The sequence below is a fragment of the Elephas maximus genome, chromosome 19 (assembly GCF_024166365.1).
Source record: "Elephas maximus indicus isolate mEleMax1 chromosome 19, mEleMax1 primary haplotype, whole genome shotgun sequence".
Lineage (NCBI taxonomy): Eukaryota > Metazoa > Chordata > Mammalia > Proboscidea > Elephantidae > Elephas > Elephas maximus.
Window position 1 is genome coordinate 38,546,989 of NC_064837.1, and position 19,553 is coordinate 38,566,541.

At 42.7% G+C, this 19,553-nt stretch overlaps 1 protein-coding gene across 1 annotated transcript; it reads left to right on the top strand.

Annotated features, from left to right (window-relative positions):
* The first annotated feature begins 18,671 nt into the window (after positions 1-18,671).
* SMIM36 (small integral membrane protein 36) lies at positions 18,672-18,953 on the top strand. Its single transcript, XM_049861341.1, has one exon. It carries the CDS (start codon positions 18,672-18,674, stop codon positions 18,951-18,953), a length of 282 nt encoding a protein of 93 aa, XP_049717298.1.
* The last annotated feature ends 600 nt before the right edge of the window (positions 18,954-19,553 follow it).

A 19,553-nucleotide genomic window follows, 5' to 3' on the forward strand; every position in this document is an offset into this window, starting at 1 on the left:
ACAAATGAGGTCACTAATGCCCAGAGAGGTTAAGTGACTTGCCCAAGGTCACGCAGGACATCATGGCAGAGCTAAAATTCTATCCAGATGCCCTGACTCTTGGTCCATTTTTTTTCCTCCTATATCACCTTGCTCTTTAGCTACATTTCTTTACATGCAAAATGCATTTTCTTCCTTAGCAGAAAAAGCAAAAACAATTAAGCTTAAGATTTCCCTGAGTAATCCCACCCACCTGTGATGATATGCTAGCAAGTAAACAATGTGAATAATTGTATTGATTTCTGTGTTCTACATGCAACAAGCATTTGTCAGGCAATTATTACATGCCTTACTTTGGGCTAGGCACTGGGGATAACAACAGAGATAATTCACTAGGGCTTTTAAGGGATTTATAGTCCAGACATAACAAGGGATAATAGTGCACTAATCCTGGGATGCAGAATTTCCCGGGATACAGAGAAGGGAAGCCTGAAAAGAGAAAGGGACAATTTAGCAGTCTGACTGTTGGCAAGTTTTCAGGGGCAGAAGAAAGGAAAAGGCACCTCGGCCAGAGACCAGCAGGAACACATACATGAAGTTAGTTAAAGACTAGGATTTCAAACCTCTGTTGGATTGTTCCCACATCCAGTGATCTATTTGGGACTGGCATATTTTTTTTTTTAACCATAGAATAGTTTAGAAGAGAATATTCCTGCTCAGTGGGCATTCCCTCTTGGTAAGAGGTGACAGAAGGCATCTTCTCCAAGGAAGGGGGAAAGAGAACCCCTAGTGGTACAATAGTTAAAGTGCTTCACTGCTAACGGAAAGGTTGGAAGTTCGAATCCTCCAGCTGCTCCAAGGGAGAACGATATGGCAGTCTGTTTCTGTTAAAGATTTCAGCCTTGGAAGCCCTATGAGGCAGTTCTACTCTGTCCTATAGGGTCACTATGAGTTGGAATCAATTCAGTGGCAACAGGTTTGGGTGGTGCAAAGGGCTAAGCACTTGACTATACCCAGAAATAGCTTAGAAGAAAGGCCTGGCAATCTGCTTCCAAAAGGTCACAGTTTTGAAAACCCTATGGAGCACAGTTCTACTCTGCACACAGGGGGTCACCATGAGTCAGAATCGACTTGAAGGTAACTGTGTTTTGGGTTTTATACGTACATATTTCTGATCATAATTGCCTACGCACTGGGTTTTCATCTTCATACAAACCTAAGAAAGAAAATACAATTTCCCTGACAGGTTACTTAGGTTGACAACAGAGTAGTGGGGAAGAAAGAGCCATAAATGAAGAAAAACAAAATCCAATGGGCTGAGTGACACTGGGCCTCTGTTTATAAAATTAGCAGATCGCACTAGGTGACCTTAGTTCCACTGTCGTCTGACATTCTCAGACTTCTAGGAAATATGGCCCATCATATGTTGGCTTAATATAAAATGCGTGATGCTTAAACCATGTTCACAGGGGTTAATGGCTCTGAATAGACCTTCAAAATTCCCAGCAGGAGAAAAATGTCCTTTCTGGCTGTGGCAGCTTTGGTCTCTGAATTTTCCATAGCAGCTAGAGATAATCGGCCCAAACAGTTTCTTCCTTTCTTTTCTTCACATGTTCTTAGCAAAAAAAAAAAAAAAAAAAAAAGCCTATTCAAAGGTTGTAATTAACACACGTAAATACGGCAAAATCACAGTCCGATCTTGCAAGCTCCCTGTTACGGACTGAATTGTATCTGCCAAAAATATGTGTTGTAATTCCTAACCCCTATACTTGGTTGGGAAACCCTGGTGGTGTAGTGGTTAAGAGCTACAGCTGCTAACCAAGAGGTCGGCAGTTCGAACTCACCAGGAAACTATACAGGGCAGTTCGACTCTGTCCTGTAGGGTTGCTATGAGTCAGAATCAACTCGATGGCATTGAGTTTGGTTTGGTTTATACTTGGTTGGAGCCCTGGTGGCACAGTGCTTGAGAACTCGGCTGCTAACTAAAAGGTCACCTCATACCCACCAGCCCCTCTGTGGGAGAAAGATATGGCAGTCTGCTTCTGTAAAACTGACAGCCTTGGAAACCACACAGGCAGTTCTACTCTGTCCTAAAGGGTCCCTAGGAGTCAGAATCAACTTGGTGGCAAAGGGTTTGGTTTTGGTTTACTCGTGGATATAAACCCATTAGGGAATAGCGTTTTCTTTTTTACGTTAATGAGGCCTTATCGCCGTAGGGTATGTTTTAAGTCAATTACCTTTGAGGTATAAACCAAGCTGATTAGGCACAAAGAAGGAAGCAGAGATGGGGGAAGATTAAGGCCAGGTCACATTAAGATCACCAAGGAACCAAGGAGCAGAAGCTGAAGAGACAAGAACGTTCTCCCAGAGCCGACAAAGAGAGAAAGGCTTCCCCCAGAGCCAGCACCCTGAATTCAGACTTCTAGCCTCCTCAATTGTAAGAAAATAAATTTCTGCTTGTTAAAGCCACCCACTTGTGGTATTTGTTATAGCAGCACTAGATGACTAAGACACTCTTCCATCACCACCACCACCGTTTTACGCCTTATGTGATTTTCTTACCTAACACAGAAAGCCAATTTGTGAAATACTCCACAGCTCTGGAACTTCCTTGACAAGTTAAATACACTTCTCCCAGGAAACCTGAAGCATCTGGGAAGGAACTATTGAAAATATTCATTTCAAAGACATCCCAACCGCAAGAGTAACACATCTAGTTATTACAATTATGATTGTGATACCTTACATTTGCATAACAGATTAGAGTAAGCATTCGTTTAATCCTGATTATAACTCTTCCCCTGGGTCGTGAATGATCGCCCCATTTTAAAGATAGGTAAACTGAGATAGGTAAATTGGCTAAAGGTAGAACTGTTTAAGTTGGTCTCCACAGCATCCAACAACAAGCAGGACAGTTTAAGTGTGACAAAATTGTTTTGATTCTCCTGGAATCCAGATATCTCAGTGTATGGAATCGGGGTAACCGACTCAGACCGTCTGCCCTTAGGTGTCCTTTTGAACCTTGAGCCTTTAAGGAACCATTTTTCCTAAAGTCACCTACAAGCCAAAGGATAGCCTAATAAGCCTAGTAAGCAGTTTCGCGAGATCATTTTGCCTTAGGCATTGGGCTCTTTTGGAAGATTATCGATGTGCAGCCAGCTTTGAAAAGCAGGAACTCCAGGGTCTGGCTAGAGGCTGTTTTAAGGTATATGGTGTGTCCTTAGTGACTCTGTATCTGACTGGCCCTGAAACTCTGCTCGTGCTGAGACGTTAAATTAATGTAACAGTGACCTGTATAACCCAATTTCCCTGTCCCCTCTTCATAGTTCCTTTCCAAATACTTTCAATTTAGATGTTTCCCAATTTGAATTGTATCTACTCACAATAAATATATTGTTACACTAACTTTTGTTGTTTCTCTGCCCATTTCGGTTTTTGACAAGTGGCAGAGCTGAGGCTGAACAATAGTTCTTCTCACTCTAAAAACCAAAAAAAAAAAAAAAAAAATCAAACCCATTTCCCTTGAGTCATAGCAACCCTACAGGACAGAGTAGAACTGCCCTGTAGGGTTTCCAAGAAGTGGCTGGTGGATTCGAACTGCCGACCCTTTGGAGAGCAGCCATAGCTCACCGTAGCTCTCAAACACTGTGCCCTCAGGGCTCACTCTAAGACCCTCCCTTTTCAATATACCTTACTATTAATGTCCATTTCCACTGTCGCTGCCAAAGTTTTCCAAAACAGTAGCTTGTATGGCCCCCGGTAGAGAAAAACAATTAAGTCGTAATTATAAACAGGGAATAGTATTTGGTCAAACCCTAGTCAGTCATTAGTGAAACCAAAGGAAGAAAAGAGTGGCGTCAAGAGCCTCAGACCAAGATTGGCCTCTTAGGCGTTCCGATGGGTGTGTTTTCTTCCCCAGCTGATGCCAGCGCTCCCGGTAACATTGGAAGGAGTATCAGCGAATGTCAGCACACTCCAGTCGTTGGGTCAGGCGATACTTGATTTTCAACTTACAGACGTTAAACTAGAAATCTGCCAAACAACTAATTATCCAAAAACACTTTTTTGGATGCATTATGGTGGCACAGTGGTTAAAAGGTAGGCTGCTAACCAAAAGATCGGCAATTCAAATCCACCTGCCGCTCCTTGGAAACCCTATGGGGCCATTCTACTCTGTCCTATAGGGTCACTATGAATCGGAATCAACTCGATGGCAATGGATTTGGTTTGGTAGGGTTATGGGATCCGGGGCATATTTTCTCCTAAGTAATCTTTTTTTCAGGCTTCCAATAAGATGAGTGTAAAGGGGAGTCAGTTGAGCTGAGAGATGGCCCCTGAAGCTTGTTACCATCTGCAGATTTTGACATTTCCCACAGAAACTCCAGCGAGTGCATTGTATGGGAAAAACAGTTCTGGGAACGGAGAAGGAAATTGAGAGTATAGAGAGTGGAGAAGCGAGGGATAGGTGCAAACGGCAAGTGGTCATATGGGGGAAAAAATAGTTGTTTTTTTTTTATTGTTGCCAAAAGAATGCCACTGGTGATATAAAGAAGTGGAAAATGAGAAAACTCCATTATCATCCAAAAACCACTTGTCCATTTCCTGCTCCTCATGGGAAGGAAAACCGGACCACAAACCTTAGGCTTACACAGGGTTGTGGGCGCCTGCTGCCCTCTACTGTCAGAGAGGAAGACTGCAGCTGCCTATACAGGGGAAAGAAAAATAAGGCCAACCCAGAGTTTGGCTGTGTGCCTGATACTCAATAAATAATTGTTAAATAAAAATAAGGAAGGAAGCAGAGAGACAGAATAGGAAAGGGAATGGGAATTCTCCTCCTCAAGTCCCTTCCAAGCCTGGGATCATGGGCATGGACTCAGAAAACAGGGCTGCTCCTCTGAGTCCGGCAGAGCTACAAGATTTCATGGGTGAAACGTCTAGAAATGCTTAATGGCGTGCTGTTCTTAGCATCGAATTGGTTCTCAAACAAGACTTGCCAAGTGAGTGAAAGAAGGGAAAAAAATGAGAGAAAGAGAAAGGGGTAGAGAGACCTTTAAATGGTCATGTAACCTGACCCTACAAATGACAGTAAATTTCCATTAGTCCTTAAACCAGCCCAAGCCAGATTTGGCCCACCCCCCATGCACAGAAGGGCCAGCTGTGATTGCTAATTGACCTCAACAGCGGACACAGCAACAGGGGGAATGAATCAGAAGGAAAATCATCATCCGGACCCTATTTGAAGCAAGAGGTCTGACAAGAACCACGTCACCTCCTATTTCCTGGCCACCTTCTAGAATTTACCTTCCCGGCACACCTGCATGGCCGCCATCTTGCTGCTCAAATCACATATAAGCCCTGCTTCCCCATAGCTCAGAGAGACTGATCTGAGGAATTTTCTCTGGGCTCCTTGCTCTGCACATTGCAATAAAGTTACTTTCTCTTTCTCAGAGAACAGGTGTCCAGATAATTGGCCAAGTCTGAGCACATCAGACAATGACCCACCTTCTAGGATTCAGTAACAGTCATAACGGTGCTTCCTTCCATCCTGTCATCCTGACAGAAATGTGCAATTTTGTCATTCATCCAGGTATCTTTCATGAGTTACATCAACCCTCCAGATATTTTCAGAAGTCTGAGTGTTTGGACCACTGACTAAGGGAGCAACAGGTGACTTCGTATGGTATGTTATAAACTCTAACTTGTTCTACAAAGTATTAGTTGTGTTATGGACCATTTGAATTCAGAAGGCTTAGGATCTGGTGCACCTGTGTCAAGGAATTTTCAGTTTAGTGAGGAATGCATAGTGTCTATTCCTTACAACTCTAAAGATATTACTATTCTCCAGTTTGTTTCATTTTATTTAAAAAGTTCTGTGGCACAGTGGATAGCAGACCAAAATTGATTGAATCCACTGTAAGTATCACTCTACCATATATGAAATAACCCACCAACTGTCAAGTTGATTCCAACCCATAGTGACCCTATAGAACATAGCAGAACTGCCTCATAGGGTTTTCAAGGAGTGGCTAGTAGATGTGAACTGCCAACCTTTTGGTTAGCAGCCGAGCTCTTAACCACTGCACCACCAGGGCTCCATATATGAAAGGGTGGCTGCTAACTGGTGAATGACAATTACTTGAAATTTACCTTTTTATTCCACAATAAATGTTTAATTTGATACCAGGATGGCTAACAGTACCCTGACGACCCCCTCCCCCCGCCATTGACAGATGTTTTGGCAATTACTAGAGTGTATTTATTTGTTAGGTGGAAACCCTGGTGGCATAGCGGTTAAGTGCTATGGCTGCTAACCAAAGAGTCAGCTGTTCGAATCCACCAGGCGCTCCTTGGAAACCCTATAGGGCAGTTCTACTCTGTCCTATAGGGTCACTATGAGTCGGAATCACCTCGATGGCACTGGGTCTGGTTTGGTTTTGGTATCTGTTAGGTAAGCTAGGCTGCAGTAACAAATAGACTCATTCAATATGTTTTTTTTGCTCATGTAACAGTCCCAAGGAGGTGAAGGAGGTGTTCCTGCTGAACAGGCAGTTCTCCAGGCAGGGATTCTGGGATCCAGGTTTCTTCCATCTTTTGGAATCTCTAAGCTTCATTTCATCTGTGAAATGGGTATGATAATAGTACTTACAGTAAGATTCCAAGTCCATCTAGCTGTATACAATTGCTACTAGTAATAAAATACCTTTCTCTTTTAGTAATAATGAACTATCTGGAACCAGTAGATCCACAGAAGATTTTAATCTGCTTATGTTGCATATTGGGCTTCAGGTAAGTAAACCAAAGCCTTTGAAAACCCAGCTGAAGCTCTCCAAATTATTAGGCTAGGCCCTTTTTCCTCATTATAATATCTTCTCTAATCCCCTGTCAAGGAGACCGCTTTTTATCACAATTATCTCATAATAAAAATTTTGAGACTTCATCAAGAAAGGCAAGTTATGTGTTTGCAAATGGTTCATCCATTCATGCTTTCCCCGAACCTTCATCCAATGACTACAATGCTCTGTGCAGTGTGCAGGGATATAGCAGTGAATAAAACAAAATCCCTGCCCTCATGGAGCTTACGTTTTAGTGGGAGGAGTCATACAGTTAACAAAAGAAATGACTACACCTACAGTATGGGGGCAGTGGTGGTTCCGTGGTAGAATTCTTACTATCTATCCTGGAGGCCTGGGTTCCATTCCCAGTCAACAGTCTGCAAGAGCAGTCAGCACCTGTCTGGCAATGGAGGCTTACATGTTGCCATGATACTGAATGGGTTTCACCAGAGCTTCCAGACTCAGACAGACTAGGAAGAAAGACCTGGCAACTGACTTCTGAAAAATCAGCTGATAAAAACTCCAGGGATCACAATGGTCCAATCCCACTGTGCGAGGCATTGCCATGGGTCAGGGGCCAATTCCGCAGCAGCTAACAAGAACAACACTTAGTATGCCAGACGGAGACAGGAGCGACATGGATAATAGCAAAGAAGAATAAGGGAGCAAGGGAGTACCTTGGCTAGAAGGATTACTATTTTAGTCATGAAAGGGTCTCTCATAAAATCACATTTGAACAGTGTCCTGAAGGAAGCCAGGGAGCAAGTTATGCAGATAATTGGAGGAAGAATATTCTAAGCAGCGAGAGTACTAAGTGCTAAGATCCTAAACTGCGAGTGGCTTGGCAGGCTCAGGGAACACCAAGGAGGCCAGTATGGCTAGAATAGAACAGGTGAGGGAGAAAGTGCTTGGAAATGAGGATATAGAGGCAGGTTAGGCCAGCTAGTGCAGTGAATTATTGCCTGTCACTGCCCACTGTAAGACAGTGGATTCTACCGGCATGAAATAGGAAATCGTTAGACTATTCTCAACAAAGGGATGACATGGTCTGGTGTGTTTTAGAAGGCTCCCTCTGGTGATTGTGCTGAGAATACACCTGGGTGTGGAGGAGGAGCTGAAGCTGGGAGACTGTCTTAGTTACACAATGATGCTATAACAGAAATACCACAGATGGGTGGCTTTAACAAAAATTTATTTTCTCACAGTTTAGGAGGCTAGAAGTCCAAATTCAGGGCACCAGCTTTAGGGGAAGGCTTTTTTTCTGTCTGCTGGCTCTAGAGGAAGGTCTTTTGTCTTTTTTGAGCTTCTGCTCCTGGGCAATCTTCCTGTGGCTTGGCATCTCTCTCCCACAAGTCATCGTGCTTCTCTAGGCCTAATCTGCTCTTTTTATATCTCAAAGATGATTGGCTTAATACAACAAAGAAAGCCCATTCCCAAATGGGATTATAACTACAGGTCTAGTGGTTAGGATTTACAACACGTATTTTGGAGGGATACAATTCAACTCGTATACAATTCAACTCATAACAGAGACCCACTGCAGTAGTCAGGCAGTGATGCAAGGTGGAAGCAGTAAGAAAGGTTGGATTCTTGATATAGTTTGGATGGAGAGCCACCAGGATGAGCTGTAGTCCCATATGGTGCTCGTATCTCCCTCGAGGTTGCTTTTGGCATCCTGACTTAGCACTGTCAAAGTTTCAGTTGCAACTAAGCACTCGCTGTATCTTGGAGAGGAACATACATCTTAAACCCATGGATGTCCTCCCAAGTTCCATCTATCCATCAAAATAAATGAGCACTAAAATTGCATAAATCTCACAAACAAAACTACATAAAGATAGAGGAGTCGTCCTTAACCATCTACACCCTAATCACAGGTTGTAAAAAACCCAAAGCCTAAAGGGAAGCAGAATGCCTCCAGATGGTACGATATTCCAGTAAGGAACTACAGAATGTCACCATGGGTGTGAAACATTACTAACCAGGAAAGGCAAAGAGAGCCAAAGAAAGGAAGGCAGAGAAGTAATAAAATTTGTTATCCCTAAAACAATGGTTCTCTTCAATACTTTCCAAAGCAACCTACAAAATTGGCTTCTCTCTAATTGCTGAAGTTAAGACAGAGTGCTATCTTTTGAGTTTTTCTTATTTAAGATGAAGAATTTAGCATCGTTCTGCTCATTATTCCATTTCCCTGTGGCTTTATTTTTCTCTCTCTTCAAACTAAGTTCTCTTACATTTCATGAAAGATGACAATGGCTTTTGGACCTTTTTTTAGATATTACAATGGGTATTTTTAGAGATAAGCTCTTTCCTCTGAGTCTTCAGAATGACTCCTCTTTTCTTTGCTCTGTAGCATTTTTTAAGGATTTTTTTTTTTTTCCTCTCCAACAAGGCAAGATCTGTCCAAACTGTACTTTTGTCAATAAACAGATGTGTATTGCTGCTGGCCCCATCCTACCACAACTATAAAGTAGTTTTGATCTATCTCCACTGTTCTCAATATTTACAGTCCAAGTTTTAACTAGGTATTCATCTGGTATAGCTTCATCATTGAGATGGAATTTTCTCCTGTTTACTGTGCTTGGTTTCTGATATCTGAACAAATGGAGTACAACCAGATCCATAACTGTCAATCAAGGCTACTTTCAAGGTTCTTCCTGTCTTTGTGCTCCCTTTGTCTTTTACTTGTGGAGAATAACTTCCTATGACGTAAGGATCCACTACCACCTGTCCCTCCTCCCTCTCCACTTATTTCTATTGGCTTAAAGAAGCTGAGGATGGGGCAGTGATAGTGACTTATTGTCAGAGGATAGCAATGAAGTTGTATGAAACCTGGGTCTCTGATACAGGGGCAGAGGGTGGGGTTGATTAGAGAAATGTCCAGCTCATCTTGAACATTCACTATTTCATAATTCAAGGCCTGGTTATACCCTGAAGTGAAGCCTGTTTAGGTACTTCTCAGTCTCTCTCCATCTACCTTATAGAGTCTTCTCAGATTCTAGTATTAGGTTGCCTTTCAGTCTTATTGTAACAAGTGTATAATTTACAGGCCCCAAGCACAGATGTATCAAGTCTTCTTTTCTTCATTTCTCTATAACTAAGATAAATTTAAAAGTCTTTTTTGCCAGTGGCAAAAATTCATTTTGGCCGGTATAAAGTAACACAACTACTTCCTATTTAAAGCTTCATCTTTGGGGAAGTAAATATTTATTCAAATTCTGGATGCCTCCTTTGCCCTTCTTCCTGCCACCTTTCTGGGAATCATCTAAGTTTCCAGGATCTTAGGTATTGTCCAGGCATTGGGGAAGGAGCATGTTGTCTGCATATTTATCCTTTGTCCTCAATGTCCTCCACTAAGAGTGGCTTATTCCGTCTGGTCTTGGGCATCAGACTCTGTACCAGCTACATCATTGCTCGTGTCTTAAGTTTCCAATCCCACCATTGTCAAATCTGCTCACTCTCTGCCCTTGTAGAACTAATTGGACATCTCTTTGTTTGTTTTATATTTGTTTGTTGTCAGAACTGCCATTAGAATAAAAGTTTCATGAGGACCAACTGCCATTTGCCAATAAGTCGACTCGGAATTATGGTGACCTCATGTGTGTTAGAGTAGAACTGTGCTTATAGGGTCTTCTTGTTTGTTTGTTTTTGTTTTTTAATATTTTACTATGATTTGGGGGAAAATTTACATAGCAAATTAGGTTCTTATTTAACAATTTCTATACATATTATTCAGTGACATCAGTTACACTTTTCACAATGTGTTAGCTTTCTCATTATTTCCATTCTATTTGTTTTGATTCCGTTAATCTAGCTTCTCTGTCCCCATTTACCTTCTCATCTTTGTTCTGGGGTAAATGTTGACCATTAGGTCTCATTTAGATGATTGTTTAGAGGATCATAGTCCTCTTAGGTGATATTATTTTATGAGCCACTCTGTCTTTTGGCTGATAGGTGACCTCCAGGAGTGGTTTGAGTTCCAAGTTTAAAGGGTATCCCAGGGTGATAGCGTCAGGGATTCCTTTAGTCTGTTCTAGTCCAGTAAGTGTGGCTTTTTTTTTAGGAATATGAGTTTTCTACATTTTTTTCCCATTCTATCTGGGACCATCTATTGTGTCCCTGGTCGGAATGGTTGGTAGTGGTAGCCGGGCACCATCTAGTTCTTCTGGTCTCAAGACAGGTGAGGCTGTGGTTCGTGTAGACTGTTAGTCCTGTATGCTAGTTTCTTCCTTGAGTCTTTGATTTCCTTCTTTCTCTTTTGCTCCAGATGCATAGAGACCAAAAGTTGTATCTTAGATGCCTGCTTACAAGTTTTTAAGACCCCAGATGCTACTCAGCAAACTAGCATGCAGAATATTATCTTTATGAACGATGTTATGCCAATTGACTGAGTTTCCTCCAGGAATATGGGCCTAAGCCCTCAAACCCAGTAATCCAATCCCACTAAGTGTTTGGTTATGCCTAGGAAGTATCCATAACTGTGCCCCATGTGCTTTGTTTTATGTATGAATATATATGCAGCACACATAAACATGTACCAACTGGACATCTCTGAACACTTCAATTTCAATCCCATCTATAAGTCTTGGAAATGCTTGGCTGTTTTCCCTGCACTGTCTCTGTGTGCCTTTAATTGTAAAGCAGCCCTGGTTTATCCATTTAGCCACTTTTCTCAGACATTGTTCTTGTCCTGTATCTTCTTGGATGTCATGGATCTTCTTCAAGTACCTGACAATCTCCCAGGGATATACTATGGAAATCAAACCTTAGGCCTTCCTGCTTTGGAGTTCCCATCTGGGTGATCCCGTAGTCTCTCCTCCAACAGATGGTGTGTGTGGGAAGGGGAAAACCTTCTCAGAGATACAGTAACATCTAACCTTTTGTTGCCTCATCTTGGAATCCCCCTTTCATCTCTTTTTGCCTTAAGGGTAGGAAAGCTGACCACAGTCCTTATCTACTCTTTTCTATAATTTGGTCTGTGGCATAAACTCTGTGCTTTTGCCCTTCTAGGCTGGGCTTCTGATACATAAAGTCAATATTTCAGAATTCTAAAAATGGCCTTTGCTCTCCCAACAAAGCCTGGCCTGGAGCCTCTTAACTTTGATATAAATTTACAGAAGTCTACTTAGGAGCTCAAGAACCATGAATTGACCTCATCCAGACTCTCTCTCTCCTGAGAGTCATTGCCTTTAGAAATCCTGAATGATAATGAAGAAGAAAATGGGTTCAAAGAATTCTTGGAAGGGGGAGAGGGGAGAAGCAGTGCTTTAATTTCTTAAAACATCATTTCCTGCTACATTGATTTTTTTTGTAGGCTTTTGTGTTTTTCCGTGTCTTTAGAGGAGTTTTACTGGGAAGATATAAAAGGTGATATCAGGGTGCCAGCCAGTTGCTATTTTAAACTGAAGGTCTTGTGTTGATTTTACAGCAGTTTCCCCTACAGGAATGCTCTTTAATCTCAGGTGCTTTCTTCATGACAGCATCATACCTGAGCAGAAGGAGCCAGGACCAAGCCCAGGGCTGGAAAAGGCGAGTACCAAAACAGAATAGAGGGGGGTTTAAAAGAACCGCGGACCCTCACAGTGTGCCCCAGGCCACTGCTATTTTGTCTAAGCAGTAAGACAGGTGGGGTGTTAGCTTCCTGGGACTGTTACATCAAAATACCACAAACTGGATTGCTTAAAACAGCAGAAATTTATTCTCTCACAGTTCTGGAGTCTGAAATCAAGGGTGGGTTTCTCGGAGCCTCTGAGGAGGAGTCTATTTCGTGCCTGTCTCCTAGCTTCTCATGGCTGCCAGCAATCCTTGGTGCTCTTTGGCTTCTAGGTGCTTCGCTCCAGTCTCTGCTTCCATCTTCACATGGTGAGCTCCTCTGTGTGTCTCTGGGTCTTCATGTGGCCTTCTTACAGTCATTGGACCTAGGGCCCACCCTAATCCACTACCACCTCACCTTAACTAATGACATCTGCAAAAACTCTATTTCCAAATAAGATCACATTCTCAGGTCCTGGGTGGACATGAATTTGAGTGAACTCCACTCCAGGACAAGTAGGAAAAAAGATCTTGAGGGTATTCTGTGATAAAGCATGTCAGTATTTCTCCAGAGATCCCAGATGAACCACTCAGTAGACTGTTTTCACTGCGAAGTCGGGAAAGGCAGTGGGTTGAGACTAGGGTTATGCTCTCTTGGTGAAATATAAAGGTGAAACAGGCTTAAAAATATCGACGGCTAGCATTTGGTTTTTGTTATTAATGCCACTCTGTCACTTTCCAGCATCTATAGCACCCAGCCCTCTTTCATTTCCAACTCTCTCAATAGCTTCAGTGAAAAAAAAAAAAGCACAAGACTAAAGCTCAAAAGACTTGGCTTAAAGGTTTGCATCTGCCATTTACCACCTGTTTGGCCCTTAGCAAGTCACTTCCCTGAGCCTCAATGTCCTCAAATATAAAATAATTAAATTTCTGATTATGCTTTTTGTAGGTTCGTGGCATTTATACTTCTGAAGTTATTAAAACTTATAACTGCACTGAAACTATTGGGGCTCCCCATGTCTACAAATTAGTAAGTAAGCACAAGCAAGCCTGCGTGTATCTTGCTTACTGGGCAATCCATCCCTGACTGTGTAATAGCAGAGATAGATTCCTACCCAGAATAGTCAAAATACAAAATTGCTTTGGTGTTTTAAGGAATAAACACTAGGCGCCTGGAAATGCACTTACATGGGACACCCACTTAACATTATTAAATGATGTTCCAGGTCTCAGATAATAGCAAATAAGTGTGTATGTAACTAAGGACCCATGGATTAGGTTTTGAATTCCCCCATAGTACGTAACACAGGGTACTCCATGTTGATATTCAATTTGTATTTCAGGCAGTAGAAATGAGAGATGGAAGGGCTGGAGGGAGAGAGGGAATGTGAACGAGCTCATTAGAATTACACTGGCTCTCTGAGCTTCAATTTCCTCATTCCTAAAAGAGGGTTGATAAATCCTCTTTTCATCCATGCTCTCTAATACTGGACGTGTAGCACAGTTTCCTTTTATCACAGTCAAGCTCCAAAGTACCTAGCACCCTGCCAAAACTATTATTTATATATATATATAGTTGCCATCAATTTCATTCTGACTCATGGCGACCCCATGTGTTTCAGAGTAGAACTGCTCCATAAGGTCTTCAATGACTGTGTCCTATCAGGAGTAGATTGCCAGGCCCTTCTTCTGAGGCTCTTCTGGGTGGACTCAAACTTCCTGGTAAATGCAGAATGCATGTTTATAAATAAATGATGGAATGAGTATGATCGAATCCCTCAAGGAGATGTTCTGAAATGTTGCTTGCTGTTGTTGCTACTTATGTCAAATTGCTTCATAAGCATGTGAAAGCTGGACAATGAATAAGGAAGACTGAAGAACTGACGCATTTAGATCATGGCGTTGGCAAAGAATGTTGAATATACCATAGACTCCCAGAAGAAAGAACAAATCTGCCTTGGAAGAAATAAACAAGCTCCTTAGAAACTAGTATGGCAAGACTTCATCTCACATACTTCAGACAGGTAATCAGAAGGGACCAGTACCTGGAGAAAGACATCGTGCTTGGTAAGGTAGAGGGGCCAGTGAAAAAGAGGAAGACCCTCAAGGAGATGGACTGACCCAGTGGCTGCAACAACGGGCTCAAGCCTAGCAACGACTGTGAGGATGGTGAAGGACCCAGTGGTGTTTCGTTCCGTTGTACATAGAGTCGCTATGAGTCGCAACCAACTCAATGGCTCCTAACAACAACAACATGTCACCCTCACCACCTGGTTGCCATTGGTAATAGCCATCCGGGTTTGCCTACTGCTAACAGTTTTTTCTTTATTCAGCAGCCCCTTCTTGGGCCACTAGATGGCACAAGAGGAAAGTACCTCAAAGATACAGAGGGCAGGAAGGATGGGAGACGTTGGCCACCAAGTGAAGAAAACAGCCATCCTGGGGTTAATTAAGTAAACAGGTGGCCGGCATTTCACCAGACACACTGGAGGGAAGCAAAGCTGGACTTGAAATGAACTTCGAGCATGGGTAGATCCAGAGACAAAAACTCTCTGCAGATAGTAATAAGATACTAAACCCCAAACAATAGCCTTGAACAAAACATTCTGCACCACCGTGGAGAAGATCAGCAGAACTGGGGCAATGCAAGAAGAGAGGATGCCAGACCGGATCAACCACTGCGATCAGGATTGTCACCATTGCCAGAGAAATCTGGAACTACTGTGAAAACTCCATAGAATACGGTTCCCGCATATAGTTTCATTTAATGTGGACTAAAATGTAGGTAGTTCTTACCCCAGAGGCAGCTTTAACAAATCCTATTATCATCTATTTAAAACTTGCGAAGAACTCCCCCTAAATATTATTACATGTAGGTGCCTGGGCTGTACAGACAAAAGCTTACTATAGAAGTCAAGAACCTAGAGCTTAGACTAACCAGCTGGTACATAAGGCTGCCTTTTAAAGCCTTGTTTGGACCTGGATGCATTGCACATAACTTTTCAGACAACTCCACTTGCTGTGATTCCAAGTTCACCAGCAGCCTTCTGATTATAAACGGACTTGTCCTGTAGATCTTCCTCCAGGGAGATAATTTAAGTGAACTATGACAGTTGTATTTTTCCCTGTAATTTAATAATTGGTGTTCTGTTTTAAACACCAGTCTCCTGTGAACTTGGTAAATGTGAACTGACACCAGAAAAAAAACAACAAACTTCCTCTTGACAAAATGAACTATCTGGGCCTGTCGGACTCAGAATCTCGAGTGGTGTTGAATTCTGTATTCAATGCCTCCTTTGACATCTCCTGGCAGCCAGCCATGACCTGCTTGGTAACATACTTACTCACACCTTCTTTACATGTCTATATCCATGAATCTCCATCCTGGTTGTATATTAAAATTATCCGTGAAGATTTTTTATTAATACAGATTCCCAGACTCCAGCCACAAAGAGTCCAATATAATAGATTTGGGGTTGATCCAGGAATTTGTATTCATAAGAAAGCCAGTTGATTTAAATGAGGCTGGTCCTGAACCTGTGATGTTTGAGAACCATTAATCTTCATAAGTATAATTCCACAGATTAGGCCAGGACCTCAGAATCATGAAATACTATATTTGAAAAGGGCTTCCAGACCAGTAAGAACTCCTTTCTACAGCATCCCTGAACCCTCGTGATATTTATACCCCTGCAAGGTGGGTGTAAAGGAGCCAGACTGGAAGCAGCTTGCCCAATAAAGCTTAAGAATGCTAAGAAATCAACTGAGCTCCAGGGGTTTTGACCTCTAACTAGCAGTATCAAAATTGCTGTTAGAGAAATAGCTACTGATACCCCGGGCATCAAAATGCATATACAGCACCAAGACCAGATACATAACTTGTGGGACCCAGTACAAAATAAAAATGCAGAATCCTTCGTCTAAAATTGCTAAGAATTTAAAAACAGCAATAGCAGAGCATTAAACCAAGGAGGGGTTCCTTCTGAACCTGGGGCCCTGTGCAGCCAGACAGGTTGCATACCCATGAAGCCAGCCCTGCACAGGACTATCAGAACGGGGTACAACTGAAGCAGGTATGTATGTATTATTATTCGATCTTCCTTTCAGTTTGCTTGTCTTCTTGCATCCAGTCTTGCCCTCTCATCCCATTCTCCACATAGTAGCCAAGGTGATCTTCGTAAAATGCAAATCTGGTCATGTCGCTCCCCTGCTTAAAGCTATTCGATGGCATCCCATTGCCATAGGATCAAGTCTTAGCTCCTTAAAAAAAAAAAAAAAATAGCCCCTTAGAATGGCCTAAAATGGCCCCTTTGCCATCAGACCCCTGCCTCCTTCTCTCACCTTATACCCCCCGTTCACACTCTATGCATAAACAAACAAGTCACGCCAAACTTTCTGCAGTTCCTCCAATTGCCAGGTTTCTTTCTGTTCAGATCTTTCACATCTGCCATTCCCTGTGACTACAGATTCTTCCCTACCTGTCCTCACTGAGCTAAATTCTGTGTACCCTTCAGGTCAACGGTTAAATGTCTCTTCCTCATAGAAGGTGTCTCTGACCCCAGCCCCCTGGGGGCATACTCTCCTTTCACCTGCTATGTGCCCTTTATGAACTTTCTCCACTGGTATTAAATAGTGATTTGCACAATTATTTCGCATCTGTCTCCCCTGGTAGACAAAACGCTTCTCTGTCTTATCATTGCCATATCCCCAAAGCTTAGCTCAGTGCCTGGAACATAGTAGGTGCTCAAACAGTGTTTTTGAATGAATGAATGAACAAACCAATAAATGAATAAGAGTGAAAATGTCAGGCGCTGGTGTTCCTCTTGTTAAAGAAACACTCAGTCCCAGAGCCCATCGAACTGGTCATCTGAAACCTTCCATACTTGGCATTACCCACCTAGTGCCGTCGAGTCCACTCCAACTCAGGAGAGAATAGAACTGCCCCACAGGGTTGCCAAGGCTGTAATCTTTACGGAAGCAGACTGTCACATCGTTCTCCCACAGAGTGGCTGGTAGGTTTGAACTGCCAACCTTTTAGTTAGCAGCCAAGTGCTTAACCACCATGCCACCAGGACTCCTTCATACTTGGCATTAGACCTCCCTCATATATAGGGTAAGGTCCCTGGGTGGTGCAAACAGTTAAACATTCAGCTGCTAACTTAAAGTTTGGCAGTTCGAACCCACCCATCAGCATCACAGAAGAAAGGTCTGGCAATTTGCTTCTGCAAAGATCATAGTCAAGAAAACCCTATGGAGAGCAATTCTACTCTATAATACGTGGGGTTATCATGAGTTGGAATTGACAGCAACGGATTTGGTTTTTGTTTTGTGTACGTATATATATATATACACATACATATATATATACACATACATATATATATACACATACATATATATACACATACATATATATACACATACATATATATATACACATACATATATATATATATATACACACATATACATATATGCATACATGGAAACCCTGGTGGCGTAGTGGTTAAGAGCTACAGCGGCTAATGAAAAGATCGGCAGTTCAAATCCACCAGGCACTCCTTGGAAACTCTATGAGACAATTCTTCTCTGTCCTGTAGGGTCACTATGAGTCAGAATCAACTCAGCGTCAACGGGTTTTTGGTATATACATTCACACACATGCACACACACATCATGGAGTCCCTGGGTAGTGTAAATGGTTAATGCGCTCAGCAGCTAACTGAAAGGTTGGTGGTTCAGATTCACCCTGAAGCCCCTCAGAAGAAAGGTCTGACTATCTGCTTCTGAAAAAGCAGCAACTGAAAACCGTACGGAGCACAGTTCTACTCTGACACACATGGAGTCACCATGAGTCAGAGCCAATTGGATGGCAACTATTTGATACATATATGCAGAGAGAGAGAATAGCCATACTTCACAGTATGTTTAGGATAATCCGATTTTATGACTATCTTCCCAGTGTGTTTATTAGCACTTACTTTTGCCCACCAAATCTCCTATTTGGGCAATAAATCATATATAGTCTCCTGACTTATATACCATGCTTCGACCACATGCAAACTCTCTCTCTTTCTCTCTCTGTGTAGGTGAATTGGTGAGAGACAGCTTCTGTGTTTTGGTGGCTGTGGGATTAACAGCAGGAGCTTAAGTTATTAAACCGAGCAGCTTTAATCGTTGAGGTCTCCTGGAGCAGTGGGGATTAATGTATTTTTACCCCAGAGAGCCAATGTAACTATTCCAATGAGCAAAGCTTTGCTCCCTGCAATCCCCAAGCAGGCCCAAATCGCCTTGCTCCAGACTCCCTTCCCGACCCTGAGAGATGTGATGGAGTTTTACTTGGATATCGACCCTGTCACCTTGAACCTGATCATCCTAGTTGCCAGCTACGTCATTTTGCTCCTGGTCTTCCTCATCTCCTGCGTGCTCTATGACTGCCGAGGCAAGGACCCCAGTAAGGAGTACACCCCCGAGGCCACCCTCGATGCCCAGCCCTCCGTCCACTTGGTGGTGATGCAGCAAGGTGCTCCTGGGGCCCAGTGGGCAAAGGGATCTGGCCTTCGTTTCGGGGGCTCTGCTCCTCCAGGGAAGAAAAGCACAGTGGTGTGAGGCTGGCAGAGGGACACGGGGACAGAGCACTAGACTTTCTGGACCAGCTGATCTCTGTTGTGACTACAGTCCTCTCAGCTCACAGGTCCTGCTTGGATAAGTGTGGAGGAGCTCTGTCTGACCTTCTGCTTTCTCATCACCCGCTTTGTGGTAAAGCACCTGTTTAAGGTAAGCCCAAGGTGGCCTTTGGTCAAGTCCTCCACACATAAAATGTCGGAGTTTCTATTGTATAGTGCTGTTCATTACTGGTGCCTTCCTGCTGTCGTCCTTGCAACTTCTAGGGGAGATTGCTATTCAGGTAAGAGTTAAAAGAAGATAGTGTAATTGTGTGTGTGAGTGTGTGTGTAATCAAGAATGAGACTAGCACAAATATCTCCTATACTTAGCAAATCCTTAGTTTTCAAGGCACTGGGGATTATTGTTATTTTTATACACACTAGCTCTTCACGTTCTACTCTCCACTGTGAGCCAGTATAGGAAAGGCAATACCTGTGGAGTACAGAAACTTGAAACCAAACCCAGCACCACCAAGTAGGCTCTGACTCATGGCAACCCCATGTGTGATGGACTAGAGCTCTGCTCCACATGGTTTTCTTGGCT